General features: G+C 56.3%; 7 protein-coding genes across 7 annotated transcripts; 3 read left to right on the top strand and 4 right to left on the bottom strand.

Moving 5' to 3' along the window:
- Positions 1-218: 218 nt before the first annotated feature.
- On the top strand, positions 219-2,739 carry BGZ61DRAFT_531595 (uncharacterized protein; the record flags this gene model as incomplete). Its single annotated transcript, XM_046253728.1, has 3 exons — positions 219-232; positions 280-416; positions 470-2,739. 3 exons carry the CDS (start codon positions 219-221, stop codon positions 2,737-2,739), a joined length of 2,421 nt encoding a protein of 806 aa, XP_046105301.1.
- Positions 2,740-3,055: 316 nt separating this feature from the next.
- BGZ61DRAFT_349831 (DNA replication ATPase) lies at positions 3,056-7,814 on the bottom strand (the record flags this gene model as incomplete). Its single annotated transcript, XM_046240178.1, has 7 exons — positions 3,056-4,831; positions 5,264-5,348; positions 5,536-5,912; positions 5,966-6,161; positions 6,211-7,064; positions 7,114-7,545; positions 7,653-7,814. 7 exons carry the CDS (start codon positions 7,812-7,814, stop codon positions 3,056-3,058), a joined length of 3,882 nt encoding a protein of 1,293 aa, XP_046105300.1.
- Positions 7,815-8,840: 1,026 nt separating this feature from the next.
- On the bottom strand, positions 8,841-9,701 carry BGZ61DRAFT_477053 (uncharacterized protein; the record flags this gene model as incomplete). Its single annotated transcript, XM_046248853.1, has 1 exon — positions 8,841-9,701. One exon carries the CDS (start codon positions 9,699-9,701, stop codon positions 8,841-8,843), a length of 861 nt encoding a protein of 286 aa, XP_046105299.1.
- Positions 9,702-12,386: 2,685 nt separating this feature from the next.
- Positions 12,387-13,473, top strand: BGZ61DRAFT_449858 (uncharacterized protein). The gene is made up of 3 exons (XM_046245662.1): positions 12,387-12,744; positions 12,844-12,928; positions 13,008-13,473. The coding sequence occupies exons 1-3, from the start codon at positions 12,682-12,684 to the stop codon at positions 13,040-13,042; spliced, it is 183 nt and encodes a 60-aa protein (XP_046105298.1). The 5' UTR covers positions 12,387-12,681; the 3' UTR covers positions 13,043-13,473.
- BGZ61DRAFT_449856 (uncharacterized protein) lies at positions 13,474-15,275 on the bottom strand. The gene is made up of 3 exons (XM_046245661.1): positions 14,199-15,275; positions 13,769-14,149; positions 13,474-13,711 (listed from the first exon to the last, which is right to left on the bottom strand). The coding sequence occupies exons 1-3, from the start codon at positions 14,821-14,823 to the stop codon at positions 13,680-13,682; spliced, it is 1,038 nt and encodes a 345-aa protein (XP_046105297.1). The 5' UTR covers positions 14,824-15,275; the 3' UTR covers positions 13,474-13,679.
- A 1,038-nt stretch (positions 15,276-16,313) lies between these two features.
- Positions 16,314-17,417, bottom strand: BGZ61DRAFT_220484 (uncharacterized protein). The gene is made up of 5 exons (XM_046238102.1): positions 17,129-17,417; positions 17,019-17,077; positions 16,852-16,960; positions 16,678-16,765; positions 16,314-16,607 (listed from the first exon to the last, which is right to left on the bottom strand). The coding sequence occupies exons 1-5, from the start codon at positions 17,219-17,221 to the stop codon at positions 16,501-16,503; spliced, it is 456 nt and encodes a 151-aa protein (XP_046105296.1). The 5' UTR covers positions 17,222-17,417; the 3' UTR covers positions 16,314-16,500.
- A 124-nt stretch (positions 17,418-17,541) lies between these two features.
- Positions 17,542-19,253, top strand: BGZ61DRAFT_388736 (uncharacterized protein). The gene is made up of 3 exons (XM_046242791.1): positions 17,542-17,757; positions 17,805-17,888; positions 17,943-19,253. Exons 1-3 carry the CDS (start codon positions 17,730-17,732, stop codon positions 18,989-18,991), a joined length of 1,161 nt encoding a protein of 386 aa, XP_046105295.1. The 5' UTR covers positions 17,542-17,729; the 3' UTR covers positions 18,992-19,253.
- The last annotated feature ends 348 nt before the right edge of the window (positions 19,254-19,601 follow it).

Raw genomic sequence — 19,601 nt, 5'->3', positions numbered from 1 at the left:
GGCCAAAAGTGACGTCGGCGTTTGGAGCGCCGATGCACCGACGCAGGCGTTGCGTTGTGCCAAAGCCTCAGTGCTCTGTGCTGTAAGTCAACAATTGTCACTGGCTGCTCCGTAACCCCAGTGACGCGGGGCACCTCGTGAACCTACATGCAACTTCAACCCGCTCACATCTCAACCAGTGCGAAACAACCCTGCCCTGGAGGCTGCATGCGCTCCAAATGGGCATCAAAGGGTATTGTCTCTCCTTCCTGCTTCTATTTATCATTCTAACCCTTGCAGAATCTATGGCGAGATCGGCCGTGGCACGCGAGTCTCCCTGTCAAGGCTCGCTGCCGACAGCTTCGTGAACGAGGGTCGCCCACTCCGACTTGCTGTGGATATTGCCATTTGGCAATTCCAGACTCAAGCCGCTCGAGGTAATTATGGCTAGCCCTTGGATGCTATTACATTCCTTCTAATCATACTCTAGGTGGAACCAACCCCGCCATCAGAACCCTCTTTTACCGTCTCACCCGCCTCCTCGCCACCCCAATCGAGCCGATATTTGTCTTCGACGGACCTAATAAACCTGTGTTCAAGCGAAACAAACGATCTGGGCGTGGAGATGGTGTCGCCACTGCCCAAGCGAAAAGATTGATCCGATTGTTTGGCTTCACTATCCACGATGCACCAGGAGAGGCCGAGGCGGAGTGTGCGCTCCTCCAACAACACGGCATTGTCGATGCGGTGCTCAGTGAGGATGTCGATACTATCATGTTTGGGTGCACGCGAACGCTGCGCAATTGGTCGGCTGAGGGGAAGGGCTCCAAAACGCCTACCCACGTGTCCCTATACGACGTTGAGTCAATGAACATTAGGGAGTTAGGGCTAGGCCGAGAAGGCATGGTACTTGTTGCTCTTATGAGCGGCGGTGACTATCTGCCAGATGGAATCCCCGGCTGCGGTGTCAAAGTGGCATGTGAAGCTGCCAAAGCTGGCTTTGGGAAGTCCATTTGTCGATTGAAGGCATCAGACAAGGCTGGCATCCAAGCATGGCGAGAATCTCTGGTGCACGAGTTGAGGACCAACGAGAAGGGATTTTTCAGGACAAAACACAAGGCTCTAATGATACCCGAAGACTTTCCCAACCTAGAAGTCCTTCGTTACTACACCCATCCAGTAGTTTCCCCCGAAGCCAACCTCGATGCAGTTCGCGACAAGTTCAGCCGGAAGCAAGATCTTTATCTCGAAGACCTGAGGGAGTTTACGAGGGAGACGTTCGATTGGGACTTTCGGATAGGGGCAATCAAGTTCATCCGTGTTCTCGGCCAGGCCCTGCTTGTCAAAAATATCCTCCAACAACCCGAGGGTAGTCACGTTCAGCGGATCACAGGCAGCAGATCCCATTTCAGCACAGACAGCACTCGGGAGCTTCGTTTATCATACGTTCCACAGGACATGGTCCCCATTGATCTATCCAAAGAGGTGGACGAAGAAATTGCATCTGGCCGAGGTGGATTGGCGCTGAACAGCGATGACGAGTTCGAGGCACCGGTTGATGGTATGGAAACAAACGGATCCAAGGCCATCGTAGGGAAAATATACGATCCCGCGAAACCTGATCTCGCCTGGGTCCTAGAGGCTGTTGCTAGGCATAGCGTGCCTGCTGCTGTCGAAGAATGGGAGGCCGCAGAGTCGGCCAAAGCGGCAAAGAAGGCGCCAGCCAAGAAAAAACTCACCAATTCCAAGAGCAAGGCTGCTAGTGGCATGCCCTCTGGTTCTCTTGACAAATTCGTCCAAGTGACGAAACTAGGATCCAAGGATACAGCGGTCCTCAAGGTCACTAAGAAGGATACTGGACCAGCAAAGCCGAGCATATCATCACCAACTCGGGCGTCGACATCACGACGGCTACGAGTGCCATCTCCGCTGGAACCTAGTAAGCACTCCACGCCCGAGGCTACCGCCATCCTGGCCAGGCAGAAGACCCCTTGGACACTTGCCAGCTCACAAGCGACGCCTAGAACCCGTGGTCCTCAAGGTGCCCAACAAGCGATCATTATCCCATCTAGTCCGCCCAGCCCGGCATACTCAGTTTCCCCCTCCTCTCCTCGTCAACCTCGTTCCCGTCAATCCCCGTTCCGTTCCACCCTTGAGTTGCCTGAGTCGGTTCGCTCAATATTGTCCTCGGGTTATCCTGCGAAAGGGGTGAGGAATGAGCGGCAGAAGTTGAGCGATGTGAAGACTGCCGAGAAATCGGCCAGTTTGAGAGGATCTCAGCCGACTAAGATGAAGCAATCATCAATGGACATGTTCGCTACAAAGACGGCCAGACCCAGTGCGAGCCAACCGGTCATGCCAAAGCCGTCGACAACCCGACCGGTGAAGGAAAAAGCCGCCTCACTACCTATCACCAACTTTGACGACTCTGATGACTTCAGCGGCTTCGAGAGCGACTCCTCTGATCTCGAACCCCTCTCCTCCCTCATTTCCCGCGCCTCGGCCTCACCGGGCAAACGCCGCAAGGAAATCCTCTCCAACACCCGAAGTCCCAGCCCCGGCCCAGCCCCCGTGCGGAAGAAGAAGTTGCTCGTCCCGCGGACCAGCGCTGTGGGCTTCTTCAAGGAGATCGAGGTCGACTCTGATGAACACGAGGACTGCATCGCCCGGGAGGCGGCTTCGCTGCAGCGCAAAGGCAACAGAGGGCGAGTGGCGCGGATGAGCGAAGTTGAAATTGTGGACTTGACGCAGGATGATTAACAACGAAACTCAAGGCATTGGTTCTGGAGTTCTTGGGGACAAGGCGTTTAAAGGGGGGTTCCCCATCAGCATGGATAATGAGCATTTTGTTGTGGCATTTTGACACGGCTGCGAAATGGACATAGAATATGGGTTCTTGATATATAAATTGTACACATTTTTGGTATCATTCCTTCGTCGAGTTAGTATTTATACAGTTGTAGCCTAAAGTCGGCGTATCAGGGGTCTTTTTTACGCCTATCCCGCCGTTTTATATCCAACCGCTCTTCCTTCTAATTATATATATCCCATCTTTTGTTCTGTCTTGGAATGCCGCCTATGTGCCACCCATGGCCATATCAGGGTCCACTTCGGTGCCCAAGTCCCGCTCCTCGAGGAACGTCCTACCCACGAGCTCGTCGGGAAGATACGTCTGGCGGACCAGGCCATCGCGGTAGTTGGGCGGGTACTTGTACTCGGCGCCGTAGCCCAGATCGCGCATCAGGCGAGTCGGGGCATTGCGCAGGTGGAGCGGCACGGGGAGGCTGGCGACGCCCGGTTCGCGCAGGGCAGCGTATGCGTTGTTGAGGCCGCGGTAGGCGCGCGTGCTCTTGTTGGCGGCGCACAGTGCCACGGCGCAGTGGGCGAGAGGGATGCGCGCCTCGGGCATGCCGATCTGCTGGGTGGCCGTGTAGGCGGCGGTGGCGAGCGGGAGCAGGGTGTTGTCGGCGAGGCCCACGTCCTCGGAGGCGATGACGACCATGCGGCGGGCGATGAACAGCGGGTCTTCGCCGGACTGCAGCATGCGGGCCAGGTAGTAGAGGGCGGCATCCGGGTCATTGCCGCGGACTGACTTGTGGAAGGCCGAGATGGTGTCGTAGTGCTGGTCGCCGGCGCGGTCGTACACGAGCGTCTTGGTGAGGGACGCCTTGATGTCCTCCTGCGTGATGCCTTCGCGGGTGGTGAGCGAGAGGGCGAGCTCGAGGAGGTTGAGGGCGGTGCGGGCATCGCCGTCACTGAAGCGGGCGAGGTATGAGACCATGGCGTCGTCGAGGAGCGGCGTCGGCGGGTAGACGGACGCCTCCTCCTCCAGCGCGCGCTTGAGGATGCGCACGACGTCCTCGGTGGTGAGCGCCTGCAGGGTGAAGGTGCGGCATCGCGAGAGCAGCGCGTTGGCGACCTTGAAGGACGGGTTCTCGGTGGTGGCGCCGATCAGCGTGACGGTGCCGTCCTCGACGGGCTTGAGGAAGACGTCCTGCTGCGCCTTGTTGAAGCGGTGGATCTCGTCGCAGAAGATGATGGTCTTGCGGCCCGTGAGCGCGGCGTCGTTGATGGCCTCCTGGAACAGCTTCTTGACCTCGCCGACGCCCGTGCTGGTGGCGTTGAGCTCGATGAAGCGGCTGCCGACCATGTTGGCGATGCACCGCGCGATGGTCGTCTTGCCCGTGCCCGAAGCACCCCAGAGGATCATCGACGGCACGCGGTTGGACTCGATCAGCGAGCGCAGCACGCCGTTGGGGCCCACGAGCTCCTGTCCGCAGACCTGGTCGAGCGTCCGCGGCCGCATGCGCTCTGCCAACGGCGCTGAGCGGTGCGTCTTGGTCTTCTTCACCACCCGTCCGTCCGCATCCTGCTCATTCTTGACAGCGCCGGGAGTCGCCTCGCCGTCTCGTTCCTCAGCCGTCGCCTCCAGCTTCACGCGCAGCCCAGTTCCGAACACGGCCCCGGGGCCTTCCTCGAACGTCCGCTTCTTGCCTATCACGGGCTGCAAGGCGCCATTGACGGGCGTCGTCGCCACACGGCCGTCAGGGGCGATTTGTCGCTTCGGGGCGGGCGTGGAGAAGAAGGTCGACGCGGAGCGCTTCTGCGAGCCGGCGGCCTGGGGCGTCTGCGTCTGCGGCGGTGTGGGGTCCTTGTCTTTGTCGAAGATGAAGCTGGTGCAGCCCGAGTCGAGGTGGCTGTTGATCTCGGACGGCTTGACCGGCTTGTTGCAGATGGGGCAGTCGACGGCCATGATCGCTTCGTTGGAGGGGGGAAGGAGGCACAGGGACGCAGAATTGGTCGAGCTATGTGCTATGTGCGTGATGTGCCATCCAAGGTGCAGGCGTGGCCCCTTGCATCAATAGCGTAATTGTAGTCGGGGGAGTAGTTGGCGTGGAACGCGTCGTAGGTGAATTTATCTCGGAGGTATGACGCGCTGTCACGCCGTCACGCCGTCGGGTTTAATGGCAGTTGCCACTCAGGCTAGCGCGGGGGACTGCCGTACAGCGGGCCGCTCGGTCCCGCAATATCGGCTCTTGTTAGACGGACATGTCAAATACTTTATCAAAGCAGTTGAGCTTCAATATAATCTGAAGAGATGATATTCATCCTCCTCTTCATCCTTGGTCCCTAACCATCATTCACATTTTTATTCACAGTAATAAATTAGGCACTCACATCACACAATCCAAGCAAAACTTGTATCAAGGTCCATTGTATTGTCCCTAGCAATCATCATTTACTCTCCTCTCCGTTTCGTCCACTCCTTTCCTCAGCTCCAAACCAAATCCTCCATGGTTCTCCCCTTCTCAAAAAAAATCATCGTCAAAAAAACGGCTCTCCAGCAATGCATCCTCCCCAAAAGTAAGCTAATCACAGCTAACGACCGGTCCACCCGCCCATACCTAAACAATGCACCAAAACGCCGATCCGTGCTACCACTCGTGCTGGCATATCCCTCCATCGTTGAGGGTTTCCCTCTGTCGCATATACTGCTCCCTTGGGTTCAGGGGGCTGTTGGTTGCAGTTCCCATTTCGATTTGGGTCTAAGCTGACGTCTTCAATGACCGCACTTTAGGAGATGACATGCTCGTGTCGGCCTTGCGCTTTCCGAGCAACGACTCAGGTGGCCGTGTAATACCAGGCGTGCTCTCTCGGTCTTGTGTTGCCTCGGCGTGGCACGAGGCGTGATATGCCCGGTTGCCTACCAGGACGGCATCCAGCCACACCCACTCCTGCGCCGTGTCTAGCCACTTATTCTCGAACCGATCCTGGCAGATCGGGCACACTGTATTGATGCCCTTGGACGGTTCAGGAACGGGAATATACTTGGGCTTCGCAGCCTCTGCCGCTGCCTTGACTGCCTGTGCCGAGGCCTCGTCAGGGGCGGGAATGTGGTCCGCATCAACGACTTCTCGTGACTTTACCCAGTCCTGTATCAGGTTAGCTACACCGTCTACAGTGAGGAAGGAGGAGTTCGACTTACATGTTGGTCAACATACCAACTCCGGTGCATGCCCCTCTTCTCGGCCTCATTGCTTCGTTGATGAACTCGGAAATGCCAGTCCATGTGAGCCGTCTTCTTCTTCCTTCCCTCCTCATCCGTCTTGAACCGTCGGCCACACTGGGTACACGCCGGTCCAAGCTCATCATATAGACGGGAAAGCAAGGACGGATGGAATCTAAAAATAATTAGTGTCATATACAGAGGAACTGCAGGCTACGACTTACGGTTGCTTTAGAGCAGCAGCGTTGACTCCCCTGCCCGGTGCAATGTCAAATCTCATGAGGCCAGCGGCAGCCTTGGTAGAAGCCAGGATACTCGCAATGTTGGCAGGCAATATCGATGCCGGAGGCGGCGCGACTGGGGGCGCTGGAGGAGTGGCCGCTGGCAACATACCAGCCAGCCGAAGCTGGTCAAGCAACGCCAACGGGTTCGGTGCCTGTGCCGGAGCTGCTGGGGCTGGTGAGGGCGCCGGGGCCGCAGCGGGCTTCGGTGGCTCGGTGTGAGTCGGCGGTGGTGATCGGATAGCCACATTAGCATACGGAGGGGTTGGGGTTGGTGTCGCATTCTGCGGAGTCGCCGACTGTCTCGCCATCAAGGCCGCCAACGCACCCGGTCCCAGCAGCGAGTCGAGCGTCACGCTCCCGATGGCCGAAGTCGCGGGCGCGGGCGAGGGAGTTACAGCCACCGGAGGTGCCGGCGGTGCCTGGGGAGGTACGGTTGCAGGCGTAGGGGTAGAGTTCTGGGCCGAGAGGCCCCTCATGTTTACGGCAGCAAGTTCAGTTACTTTGTTCTTAATGAGCTCGAGCTGGTCCGGCGGCAAGCTAGTGCTTTGCACAATGCCTTGGAGGTCCAGGAGGGCTCTTAGTCTGTTCTGAACACTAGCATCATGGGGGTTGTGCGAAAATTCCGCCTTCGTCGCCACAATCAGGTTCTGAATGTCCTTGCTCAATGTTTCTATGCTTATTCCAGCAGGTGCGACCGGTCCAGCGGCTCCATGCACTCCTGCATACGGAGGTTGGAAAGGCGCGGGGGCTGAACCAGCAGGCTGAGGGGTTGAGTGAGGGGGATAGAACGGGGCCTGTGGTCATGTCAGTGCGAGTTCAGATACGTCATCGGGAGGCGCTCACCTGTTGGCCGGGGAAGGGTGAGTTGCCGTTCTGGGGTGGGTATTGTTGCGCTGGGTATCCCTGTGGCGCGCCATTGCCTCGCATTCCGGGAGGTGTGGGAGTATCACGATGCGGCATGGCTGAACGAGCTCTGCCCGGCATCATCCCTTGCGGAGGCATGCTTGCAGCTCGTGCTCTCATGAGCGCATTTTCAATCGGGCGCACCAGCTCATGTGTGAAGACAGGTCGGCTATCCATCGATCCAGGAACGGGCTCCTTCCAGGTCCTCAACATCTCCTCCATCTTGCGACGGACGGGCTGGTCGACCACAGCATACGACTCCATGAATGTCTTGAACAGGTTGCGGCCAAAGTAAAGGGTGTACGGAGTGCCAACATTCTTGACGATCGAGTCCAGCACATAAAGGGCGGGAAGTTTCTTGTTGGGTGGTGCCTAGCGGAAGCGTCAGCATTACGACTCTTTGTACGTTCGTGACGAAGTGAGAGAACAAGGGGCCAAGAAAGGCTCCGAGGTTTGGACGAGTCGATAACTACACCTACCTTGAGGATGTGCTGCTGCAGGGCCTCTGCGATGGCCAGAGCGTGCTCCGTGTTTTCTCGCGCAATTACTGTCAGGTTGCTGATTTCGAATCGCATGTTGGAGGAGAGGTCCTCCAGGGCGAGGCGATAATCCTCCGCCACTTCGGCAGAGTCAGAAGACATGGTGGTGGATGTCGCTGGATAATAAAGGGGAAAGGGGGGTATGGACGATCTGTAGAAGATGAATGCAGAAGGGATGTCTGTGTTTGGTGCGACAATGAAAAGTCCCCCAGTTCAAAAAGCGATAAAGGTGCTTTTCCCAAAGCAGCCAGGACTTTGACGGACGATGGCACCGCGAGCACGGTGCAATGGAGCACGTTCTAATCTGGTCAAGTTTATTCCAAGAAGCCTCCTTCCTGGCGCGCACTGCCTCCCCAGTCTAGCCCCAGCACCAGTATTTTCCCAGATCAAAACTTTACGGACGCCGCGATCAAGCCCCAACAGACATGGACCCAACCGGTCTTCACCACGAGTGCGCGCAACGTATCTGCAGTCTCTAGCGTACTGTCTCGGTCGATACGGATGGCTCTGACGGGCCTGACGGGCGTTTGATCGGGTTGTAGAGTCGCCCGAGCGAGGTGTCGCGTGTGGAGAGAACTGATCGGAGGCGACGGACGCGGACTCCCAAGGAGATGTCACGTTACAGTGTGCCCGGCTTTGGGTTGAACGGATTCTTTCGGGGATGTTCACAGGTCTAGTTGGAGCTGCAAAGGGGGTGTTAGGAGTTCGCCGGGAGTGTGGAGAGTTGATGATCTGGAGAGGGTGCAACAGCTTCTTCAAGGCGTCGTTGGAGATTAGACGGTAGCGCCTCACGTGACTCATCAGATAAATGTCACCTTGGTACGTACCTACCTTTGCACCTCAAACTCATTCGCATTGTCATCAGTGTCACTGACTCACTGTCAAGGTGAAACGAAAGAAAGTATAATGAAAAAAAATTCTGTGAATATGAATACAAACGATTGTTTTGGATAGTTTGAACTAAAAACATCTAAGACGCTCCCTGATCCGACGGGTATTCCGCTAAACGTACAACCAAACTCCATTAGTGTTCCAAACGCCCACTTCCGCTGTTTCCTCCGCCTAATTGCGTGATATCCTTTGTTGAATTTGTAGCTATTTGAATTTCTTTGAATCTCTTGGAATCTCTTAGAATCTGGACATGTGCGCTTCCGAGTACCTGCTGGTGCGGGAGTGTATGGGGTGTAGAGCAGTGTCTGGGCGTTTGACCTCGGGGACAATGGGACTTCGTCGGTCCCACTCCTCCTCGTCTCGCTGGCCGCGGGAGTAGGAAACTGGAGAGTAGGCAGGGTCGCGTTCGACATCGTATTGTTGGTGAGCTTGAGAAGGCATGGGCGCGCTGATCTCTGGTCTTGGAGACCTTTCGGTAGCGTTGTGGGACTTATCCTTCTTCCAGAACATGGACATGAACTTGGACTTGGTCTTCTCTCCCCGGAGCGAGTTGCTGCGGACGGAGTACTGCTCCTTGTAAGAGGATGCGGCCTGGCTGGGGGCCGCGAGAGAACCTTCGGAGCGGACGACGCGGGCGCTGATGCCGTTTGCCGAGTCTCGGAAGATGAAGGAGCAGACGATGTTGATGATGCCAAATGTGATGGCGAGGACTCCAGCAGCGAGTACGAGGCGCCAGAAGGGGAGGCCGAGCTTCTTGGAAGAGTTGGCGGGCTGGTTGAGCTTCCCGAGGATGTTGCAGCCGATGAGGGCCATGGCGAAGCCCAGCCAGGTGAGGCCGGACTCGTCAGAGAGAACGGGCCATGTGCGGCGAAAGTAGGACTTGGCGATGGGGAGTTCTGAGACGGCGAGGAAGACGGCGATGTTGCTTGTGAAAAAGAGAGAGGCTGCGTCGAAAAAGAAGAAGCCGTTGGATGTGTCGATCTTGATGATCAGGGTCCAGCACGCAACGGCGGCGGTGATGAGCGTAATGAGGGTAACGGCGCGGAGGACCTGGAGGATTATCATCCCCGGTCCCCGGATAGAGTCGCCTTTGAACATGTTCGGTCGTGAAAAGAAAGGTCGTCGGTCAGAGAGATGGCGCAGGTCTCTGGGGCGGTTAGACAACATGTTCACAAGCCTGCAAGAGAAAGGTCCTTACCAAAGAACCCGGTAGTATGGCAGGGATATTGTTGGCGTAGGCGTTTTTGTAACGGTTGTAGATGGAAGTGGGAGGAAAACGGTTGCTCGTAAATGTGTAAGTGAGAAGTCGGAGGTCAATGAGAGAGTTAAGTACGATGGAGCCAGTCCACAGAACACGAATGGGAGAAAGAAGTCAGCAATGAAAGAAAAGAGAAAGGAAAAGAGTGAACAGTCGTTATTTTAGGCCATAGACACCATTGTTGGGCTTTGAATAGATGCAGAACAATCAAGAAGAAGAGGGGTCACAATGTCAATGAACAGCAGCCACGCATTCTTTAATAGCAAACAGCCACTCAGGCGCAACAATCACAACACCCATCGACCCGCATCGCTAGGGTGAAGAACGCACGAAAAAAAAGTGAGCCGGGGAAGCCCATCCCTGTCGCAGCACGCAAGTGAAGGGGAGCGAGCATGGAGAAGGGCGACGAGGAGGGCGCGTCGCCGTTGGATCGAGAGGGTCAAGGGGAAGCGGCTTCGCCATTCGCTGTTTCGAGTTGATGGGATGGCTTGCGGGAGGCGCTGGAGCCCAATCAATCCCGCGGGACGGCCTGGCAGCCGGCGGAAGCAGGAGGAACACAGAGTCTGAACGCGCCAGCATTCGGCCGTTTCATGGCCTGCGTGTGGTCTCGTCGGCTGCGGGCGCCTTTCACGACGAGACGAGGTGAAGCGCAGCGCATCGCAGCGCGGACACGGCGTCGTGGGGTCGCCCGGCCGGCCGCAGGGTCACTGGAGCCCAAGCCCACTGCCAGCGCCAGCGCCTACAGAGAGCGCCGCCAGCCCAGACGAGCAGCAGCGGAGCCGGTGCGCCGACGCCCAATGGATGCATGGCGGTATCGATTCTCTGCGAGCAGGTCGCGATTCTGCCAGGTTCTGGCCGTCGCGGGGCTGCATCATTGGTGACTGCGAGCTTCTCAAGACTGGGGTTTGGGGGAGGAACGATTGGACGTCCGGGCACCACTGAGAGGGTGTTTCAGCGAAGGGCCTCGGGCCTCTTCAGTGGGCCGGACGTGGGAAGTTCAGTGGACCGTCCGCCTCCCGGACAGCGCCAAAGGGAACCGCCCACGTGGAGACTTCCAGGCTCATGCCACTGAGGGCCACTGAACTGGACTCAGCGCCGGCACTGGGGCTCTGGGGCTTCAGGTCTCTAGCCCGCTGGAGAGTCGTCAGTCCGACATCCAGCACTCCAACATCAAACGAACCATGCAAGGATCAGTCAGTCTACACAAGCAGCTCACTCACTGCCGATTTCACTTATTACCTGTCCGCTTCGTTTTCTGCAGCGATCCTACACAACCATGTACCGTGATGGTTTGAGGTTCTGCCTTGTTCCCAGATGTGCCAGATGGAAAACCAGCACTCCAATGCGTTAACAGCACATCGAAGATCATTCATGCCATGCTTCATTCTCTACAAGATACAAAGTACTCCATTATTCAACCGCCCGCTGGCTCCATCATCCCGTCAAAGCCGCAGAGATCGCGTGCCCAATTGTTTGAGGTCCGGCCCGGCCACGATGTTTCGGCCGTCGTCCCACTCCAAGCGCCGTCTTCTCTCCGTAGCCGCGAGACTATTTTGGACGTCCTTTGGCGGCCCTCGGCGCGTAGCGCTCAGGATAGCCGCAGCTGGCCCAACTTCAGCCGACCACTTCCCAGACCCGCAGACGATGTCACGATGTCTCTCATGGTCGACTATTCTGGGCCGGAGGTGTTTATTTTGGGATTGTGTCTAAGTTCTTGGGGACTCATTTGACGCGTTCGTGTGGGGGTGAGAATCACCCAAAGGCAGCTCTAGGTTACTCTCACCGTTCCCAAGTCCAGGAAACGTGGCTTAAGAGTGGCATATTGCATAAAATAGTTGCATCAGAATTTGTCTGGCCTAGGTGCCGAACGTGCATTTGACTCTCGTGTTCGCGTTACATATCATGTAGGTGCTGTTCCAGACCAGGCCGCCGACACCTCCTCAATTCGACTTGGTATACAACTTTGCGTCCTTGGTCTCCTCGATCAGGTGCTTCGAGCAGTAGTTGCGCGATCTCTTGTCATGCCTGTTCGTCACACTACACCGGACGTTGCTCTGGCTGTCGTATTTGTCGTCACATTGACGGAACTCGCCTTTTCGGGCGCAGCCGCACGAGTACATGATGTAGTCTTGCGTACACATGCTGAGGCCGCCTCACGTCGGGATCTGCACAAGCCGGTCAGTGCATGTCGTAGAGGCATGGTCTGGAAACCATGACTGTGATGTGATGGAGTGGCTTGCTTCGATGTCACCGTGGGCGTTGTCCAACCCGGGCTGTGATTGCAGTTTGGGGTTGGTCTGGGATGGGGGATGGCAGATGCAGATGGATTCGTCCACTTCCCCTGATGGATGATTGTGATTGCGGAATCCTGATTTTGTAAAACAATGCAAGACCCGAGGTGAATATTTCTAATCGCGAATATGGGCGCAGACAACAACTGCTGATACGTCGTGTGATAGATGAGGAAACCCAGCACGGCACGCCCGAGAGGCTCCCAGTGGGTGCGCGACGTGGTGTAACAGTGGTGGATCACACCGATGGCCAAAAGATACATGAACCTGTGCGTGGCGGGCTAAGCAAAGCCAAGTACCAGGATGCTCCGCCAGAAAAGCGAGGCCATCATGTTCGCCCAACGCCACCGATCCGATTGGCTCCCTCCAAACCACCAAAAACGCAGCGCACCGCCTCCTCCAAAGATCCGAGTTTGTGACTACTGCATCGTCTCTCTCTCTCTCTCGCCCTCTCTCCCGTCTCCTGCAGACCCTCAACGACCGACCGCTCCCACCGTCCATCACCGCTCTCCCGCACAACCCCGTCACCATGGCCCGCGGCAACCAGCGCGACAAGGCCCGTGAGGCCAACCAGAAGAAGCTGGCCTCCCAGGTGCGTCTACCGTCCCTCACCCCACCGTTGATCGGCCAGCGGCGCCCCGGTCGCGCACCACAGGCGGAGAGCTAACGAAGTGTTTTTCGGCGACTACAGAAGAAGGGCAACAGCATGAGCGGCACCGAGATGCAGCGCGCCAAGGAGTCGGCCGCTGAGATCATGCGCAAGAAGCAGGCTGCTGGTAAGATGCTCCTCTACTTGCTCCATTCCCTGCCACAAAGCGAAGTGTTTGTCGCTGACGTGCGCCCTTCTCTCAACAGCCGAGGCCAAGAAGGCCGAAGCGGCGGCCAAGTAGTCGGTCGCCTTGGACGAATGCTGCCGGTTTTGCTCGTGGGTACACAACGGCCGTCGACTCGGTCGCCGTCGAATTTGATTGCGTACGACCGGTCAGACAACATCACGAGATGGATGGACAGATGGAGGCGCAGAACGGCGCGGACAGCACGGCATGACCATGACTTATACAACGATTATGCGAATTATTCCAGGATAGCAAAGGCGAAGCGGTGCACGGATTTGGGTTGCCTTAGACAAGAAATACCATAGACGCTTAAATGCACCTTGTCGCGATGCTGCTCGTCTCAACTTGTCCTGTGGCCATGTCTTCACGTGCAAATACGGTCCATCATAATGGTGATTGGGAGCCAGCTAATGCAGGCTACGCAAAACAATGGGTCATCAAGCCGGTCGCAAATTCATTCACAAGCAATATAATTTCAAACATGGAATTCATCATATTAATTCGCCTAGAGACTCATACGAGCCAGCCATATGCACCTTCATACCCGTGAAGTGTGAACCAAAGCCCCCCAGACTATTCGCGTAAGTTACGACAAAGAACTCTCTAGATACCTTTGTATAATAATTCACCACCGATCAATCCTCTTACATTCCGCGAAACCAAGCTGACCCCCAGTATAGACGGCACTCGGTTACATAGCACCCATCTTAATAGGCAAAGCGCCTGCCAGTTATGTTAGCACCAGCACGCATCAACGCGGTGTGAGTGAAGTAGACTTACCAGAGATGCCGCCAAAGTTACCAAGGCCTTGGACTTCAGCAGGGAATGAACCAGCCTGGCATGTTACGATGCAAGTGCAGCTACCGTCACCGCCCATGGTGCCCTCGCCAGGTGTAGCTGCTTCAGTACCCTCTGGTGCGCTGGCTGTGGACGCGGGAGCCTCGACAGGCGGCGCGGCAGACTCAGCGGGAGGCGCGGCAGACTCAGCGGGAGGCGCGACAACGGCAGATGACGCAGCCGGGTCGGTGATGGGACTCTCAGCGCCTGTGCCCTTCTGCTTGATAGCAAGAGCCTGGAACATGGCCTGGGTCTTCTCCGCGGTGGGGTTGATGGAAAAGGTCATGCCCTTGCCGCAGTGGCCCATCTGCTTGCAGTAGAACCCTGGTTTCTGTTAGTGTTTCGTCGTTGGTATGCTGAGAGGTTGACTTACAGAGAGGGGTGTCGACCATGACTTGCATGGCAACCTGGGGAGGCGGCGACACGGTGTTGTTGGGGTTGGCCATGAAGCCCGAGTCCATGCCGCCCTCGAGGAGGTCGCAGGGGGTGTCAAAGGCAGACTGGGAAACAGTGTGGTTCTGGGAAAGGAACTCGAAGACGACAGTGTCTCCGATGGGGATCGAGTTCAGCTGGTCAGGTTGGTAAACAAGGCCACCGGGTCCACCGACAGTGACGGTATGAGAAGCAGCAGCTGCGGGTGTCTCAATGACCGTGCCAGCGCCAGCGGTAACGGTCTGGGTGACGGTGACCTTCTCGTTGATGGTGGTGGTCTCGGCGCCGTTTCCACCGTTGACCCAGATGATGATGACATTGGCTGCGGATCCGCCCTTGTCGTTCTTCCTACCTCGGCCATCGCCGCCCAGGTTGATGTTGATACCGTCGCCAACCACGATGCTATCTCCGCCGCCGCCGTTGTTGTCATTGCCCTTGCCCTTGTTGTCCTGGCTCTCCTCGGGGTGGTCCCGAGGCATGAGCCAGGCGGCGTTGGGGTCGCGGACAGAGAGGGCCATGGTGAGAGGGGCCATGGCGGCCGTAGCCAAAGTAGCTGAGAACTTCATGTTGCTGGTGGAGGTGGTGGGGTATTAGAAGGGTTGTGAAGCTTCCGTGTATGATGAATCCTGTCAAAGGATTATAGAGAACTAATCGATCTAGCGATTGTGGCTTCAAATGTCGAGGGCCTGCTCGTGGAGTGGAATCAAACAAAGAAAGGCGTCGGGAAAAGAGCGAAACACGCAGGCAGTTGTATGAAGAGATGGTCAAAACAAGTTGATGCTTCTCGGGCAGAAACTCGGGGACGACCTGCGACTTATATCCAAACCCATCTTCAATCAGCCGGCGTCGCAGCGCCGCCCGCCCAGGCCCGGCTCCAGCACGACCCGCGAAACACGACAGGCACGGCTCCGCGTGCCCCTGGGGTGGCCAGGTTCTCCTTCGGCTGTGGGAACTCCGAGCCAGTAGCACGGCGCTGCGACGGGCTAGCGATGCGGGAGAGGTTGCTGTGACAGATTCGTCTCGGGTCGTGTTTGGTGTAGTCGCCCAGGACCCTGGCCGAGACCCAAAGCGGCAAACGCCCAGACAAGGGAAACCCGCTTACAACTCTTCATGTGGCACTCTGGCCGTGAGGAGGCCGCCTTCAACCATGGCAATTGGCCATGCAGTGAAGCCTAATTTTATTTCCATCTCTATTTCTGTCGCTGGGAGCGATGCATGCGCTTGAAGCCTTATTACGCAGTAAGTTGGCCGCTTCGGAGACCTGTGCTGGCCTGCGCTGGACAAACAGAGCCTGGCCGCTTCTGTGGCTACAGCGTCGCATCGGCTGCTCGGTAGCCCCGTCTCAGCTATCACCGCCCTTGAGCTAAACCAAAAGGCGGGTTAAAGAGGTCAAGGTCTTGGCATCTGATCTACAGTGGCTCAAACCGCCCGGTGACATCGCGACCCTCTTGAAACTCTTCTCCCAACGCACCGCCGTGCCGTCGCAGGTGTTTGCTCAGGTACCAGCACGGGGCTTTGGATTGGCGTCTTTTCCATTGGTCTCACCACCGGCGATGAGCATCTTGGCTGCCTCAGTTGAACATGCTTCTCCTTACGCTCACATGGGTTTACCTTGTTTCATTTCATGATGGACTCGATGTTGAGGGAAAATTTGCAGTCCAATGCGCCAGGAGTCTAGGAAATCATAGGGTTGTGTTGATAGTTGACGTCCATTATGACTATAGTAGCCGAAAGCAAATTGGGCGACCGCCAGGCGACCATTTTCTCGCCCTACCTTACTCGAGCAGCTACTACGCAGTACTATATTTGCATGGGCAAATCATAAATGGTGCCCTACTAGGCGCCCATTCATCTCAATTAAAAGCTTGACTAGCCATAAACGTAGCCGAGCGGTAGCCAAGAAGCCCAGAATGCTGCCTCTCGGATTTGAAACGAATCCCCCGCACAGCAACCACTTAACGACGATGCCCCCAGCCACCTCAATGGTCACGGTTCGCGCAACCGATCAGGGAGAGGCGCTCCTGTTTTCCGCGTTTACATTTGGTTTGGCCTTGGTGGCCGCCTTGACCGTTCTGACACAGCTAGGAGAGTGACGGTGTTTGGCGCAGCCGAGTCACCCGCATCTGAGACAGATCTTGTCGCAGCCCATTAATTCGGTCAGATCGGGTAGATTGACACCCTTCGCAGCAGTCCCTCGCGGCTTCTGTTCATCCGATGCTCAGCCCCAGCCAAGAAGACATCGGTTACGATTGCCGACTCTGCTGGGCCTGCTGTTGTCCCTCAAACAGTCCCGTGTAATATCCAGCGTAGTACCATGACATGAGGAGCTTCTTGAGGTTTTCATCTTGCACTGGAAATGTTAGAAAGACCCGTCTGTCAGTGCTTGTCCTGTGTCTCTGGAACGACTGTATTCAACATACCAGATCCTAGAACCGCTTGCACTGGGAACGCCCCCAGGCCGCCGTTGGGTCCTTGATTCAAAGGCCCATCCTGCATGGCCGATGTTCCCTAGACTGTATTAGAGATTTTGACGGGAACCAGAGGATACGATCATGTTTGATCCTCATAACAATGCAGGGAGAAAGAGCACCTACCTTTTCGTCCGCCTTTCCCTTGTCAACCACACGTGGTCCTCCCGCAATCTCGGTATCTTCAAGTGATTCTTCGGGTTGGTCACTTTCAGTTTCCGGCTTGGGTGTGGTCCTGCAAAGATGATAACGTCTCAGTCGCATGTCTCTGTTTCACCGGGAACGGGACTGACCGGTTCTTGGGTTCCAAATCTCTCACACTGCCACCCTTCGCGTGGATACTATGGTATTTCTGTATGGTGGCGTTAGTTAATTGCAAGGAGCTGGGGGAAAACGGATCTACCTTGTACTCCTGCAAGGCCTCATTCCAGGAGTCGATCAGGGCCGAGTCATCCCAAACCTCCTCGTGGCTGAGATCGTCCTGGTTTCCACCCATTTTGCGGACTCGGGGGGTGTAGAGAAGACGGTAGTCGGGGTGAGACTGGTTGTGAAGGTCACGCTCTGACAAGCTCCGAGCCAATCCTCAGCTTGGTTTACCTCAGGCAGTGACAGTGATCGGCTAGCTTCCTTAAGCCAAATGGGGTACATAAGACGGTGATGCTGACAGAAGGTTTATCTACAAGCTAGCGCCTCGCTCCAGACAAATCGTGAAATAAAGGAGCCTTTCAATGCGCCGTCGCCAGGAACGTCAAAGTTGGTCCTCGCGATGAGCGTCTGGTGGAGGTCCCTGTAAGATGACTCTCCCAGGCACTCTTTTTAGTGGACCGAGCGCTGAGCAACAGCGCGCCCACGTTCCCCCACCACCTGCCGATAAACTGATAGTGGACCCTCACCGCCCCTCGTAGTGCGGCAGAATCCCAAATTTTTTCTTCACCCACGCTTCGCTTCCCCAGCCGCCGAGCTTTTGCGTACCGATTGACAACCAATCTGCAACAATCGACACAATGGCTCCCGAACTAAGGAAACGAAAGTGTAAGTGTGTTCGCGAGACACTTGAGTGCATATACTAACAATCTTAGCTATCCCCGAGGTCCAAAAGGCCAACGGCGCCGCCAAGGCTGAGAAGCCTGCGCCGAAGCCCGCGCCCAAGGGAAAGCGTAAAGGTGAACAACCCGTTGACTTGACCACAGCCTCATTCGCTAACAACAGCCCAACAGCCCCCGAGGATGCGTTGCCTACGTCGCCTGTGTCGCTGAAGAAGCAAAAGTCTGTCAAGAAGACTGCCGCCGAAGCAAAGCCCGCGAAGAAGCCGGCGCCGAAGGCCAAGAAGGCCAAGCAGCCCAAGCCTGTCGAGGAAGTTGTCGAGGAGGATACCACGATCGAGGTTCCCGATGTGTCCGACTCGGAGGAGGATGGGGGCAAGGAGGTCCAGGCTCTCGTGACCGCGCTGGATTCAGACGACGAGGATATGACTGAGGGCGACAATCTCTTCAAGGAGGGACAGGATGTCGGCAAGATCCCCAAGGTATCCAAGGACGTCGAGCAGGCTGCGAAGGGCTCCGATAACACCGGTGTCCTCTACATTGGCCGCATTCCCCACGGTTTCTACGAGCACGAGATGCGACAGTACTTCGAGCAGTTCGGCACCATCAACAAGCTGCGACTGTCGCGAAACAAGAAGACTGGCGCCAGCAAGCACTTTGCCTTTGTCGAGTTCGCCGAGGCCACCACCGCAGAGATTGTCGCCAAGACCATGAACAACTACCTTTTGTTCGGACACATCCTCAAGTGCCGAATCCTTCCTAAGGAGCAGGTGCACGAGGAGCTGTTCAAGGGTGCCAACCGACGATTCAAGGCGGTCCCCTGGAACAAGATGGCCGGCAAGCAGCTTCAGAAGCCTCTCACAGAGTCCGCCTGGGCAGACAAGGTCACCAAGGTGCAGAGCAAGCGAGCCAAGAAGGCTGCGAAGCTCAAGGAGATTGGCTACGAGTTCGAGGCCCCCGAGATGAAGGCGGTGCCCGCGCCCGCACCCATTGAAGAGAAGGAGGCCGAGGTCAAGGCCATCGAGGCTGCATCTGTGGAGGAGGAGGAGGTCAAGAAGGTCGAGGAGCCTGTCGAGGCTGTTGAAGAGGCCGTTGAGGAGACCAAGCCAGAGGCTGAGGAGGAGCCCGAGGTTGAGGTCAAGCCCAAGAAGGCTGCTCCCAAGGCCAAGGCCGCCGCAAAGGGCAAGGCAGCGAAAGGAAGGGGCCGCAAAGCCAAGGCTTAGGGTGCTTTAATGTTCTAGGAGTCTACAGCGATCTAGGGATACGGAAAAGTCCATAATGAAAGTTGGGCGTTTATTTTTCACGAGAACCGGACAAAATTTTCCCCATTGTGAGGTTGTATGTACGCACATAAGCGAACCCATAGCACCCATAGAAAATTGAGCAAGCAACAGGATTATGAAAGGCGTTAAATGTTCTACTTCGCGGGTCATGCTGAAAAAGCCATGGAGAGCATGGTCCCGTTCAATTATAAGACGTGCGAAGGGTAAAATATGTGAGGAAGAAGAAAAGACTCTGAGATTGGTCGGAAAGCTGTAATGGTTTTGGGTCGTCTAAGGACGCTGACTCAGCTGCCCCCCACTGAGCTTCAGCTGGGATTCACGACTAGGTAGGTTACGAAGCATCCACTCGTCGCGTTACTAGGATTGTCTGCCTCGTACTCTCAACGAATATTGTAAAATTAAAACCAACGGCCATGGATCCCGTAATGGCCAACACGTCGGTCTATTTTTGTAGACTCTTACGTCAAAGCATGTAGTCGCGGTAATACGACGTCGAAGCGGCAGGTGTTCGCAGCGGCGTCTCGCTCAGCCCACATTGGACCAAGTGTAT

Source organism: Ilyonectria robusta (genome assembly GCF_021365365.1).
Source record: "Ilyonectria robusta strain PMI_751 chromosome Unknown BGZ61scaffold_8, whole genome shotgun sequence".
NCBI classification, from domain to species: domain Eukaryota; kingdom Fungi; phylum Ascomycota; class Sordariomycetes; order Hypocreales; family Nectriaceae; genus Ilyonectria; species Ilyonectria robusta.
The sequence above is the reverse complement of the archived record's forward strand: the minus strand, read 5'-3'. Positions and strand labels throughout refer to the sequence as shown.

Bases quoted from the DNA above. Each gene is read 5' to 3' on its own strand.
- BGZ61DRAFT_449858 (XM_046245662.1), top strand. From the start codon at position 12,682: ATGGCCCGCGGCAACCAGCGCGACAAGGCCCGTGAGGCCAACCAGAAG. The intron at 12,745-12,843 runs GTGCGTCTACCG...CGGCGACTACAG, and splicing joins AGAAGAAGCTGGCCTCCCAG to AAGAAGGGCAACAGCATGAG. The intron at 12,929-13,007 runs GTAAGATGCTCC...TTCTCTCAACAG, and splicing joins GCGCAAGAAGCAGGCTGCTG to CCGAGGCCAAGAAGGCCGAA.
- BGZ61DRAFT_449856 (XM_046245661.1), bottom strand. From the start codon at position 14,823: ATGAAGTTCTCAGCTACTTTGGCTACGGCCGCCATGGCCCCTCTCACC. The intron at 14,150-14,198 runs GTAAGTCAACCT...AACAGAAACCAG, and splicing joins CATGGTCGACACCCCTCTCT to GGTTCTACTGCAAGCAGATG. The intron at 13,712-13,768 runs GTAAGTCTACTT...CATAACTGGCAG, and splicing joins TAACTTTGGCGGCATCTCTG to GCGCTTTGCCTATTAAGATG.
- BGZ61DRAFT_220484 (XM_046238102.1), bottom strand. From the start codon at position 17,221: ATGGGTGGAAACCAGGACGATCTCAGCCACGAGGAGGTTTGGGATGAC. The intron at 16,961-17,018 runs GTCAGTCCCGTT...TCATCTTTGCAG, and splicing joins GATTTGGAACCCAAGAACCG to GACCACACCCAAGCCGGAAA. The intron at 16,766-16,851 runs GTAGGTGCTCTT...AATACAGTCTAG, and splicing joins AGGGAAAGGCGGACGAAAAG to GGAACATCGGCCATGCAGGA.
- BGZ61DRAFT_388736 (XM_046242791.1), top strand. From the start codon at position 17,730: ATGGCTCCCGAACTAAGGAAACGAAAGT. The intron at 17,758-17,804 runs GTAAGTGTGTTC...TAACAATCTTAG, and splicing joins CGAACTAAGGAAACGAAAGT to CTATCCCCGAGGTCCAAAAG. The intron at 17,889-17,942 runs GTGAACAACCCG...ACAGCCCAACAG, and splicing joins GCCCAAGGGAAAGCGTAAAG to CCCCCGAGGATGCGTTGCCT.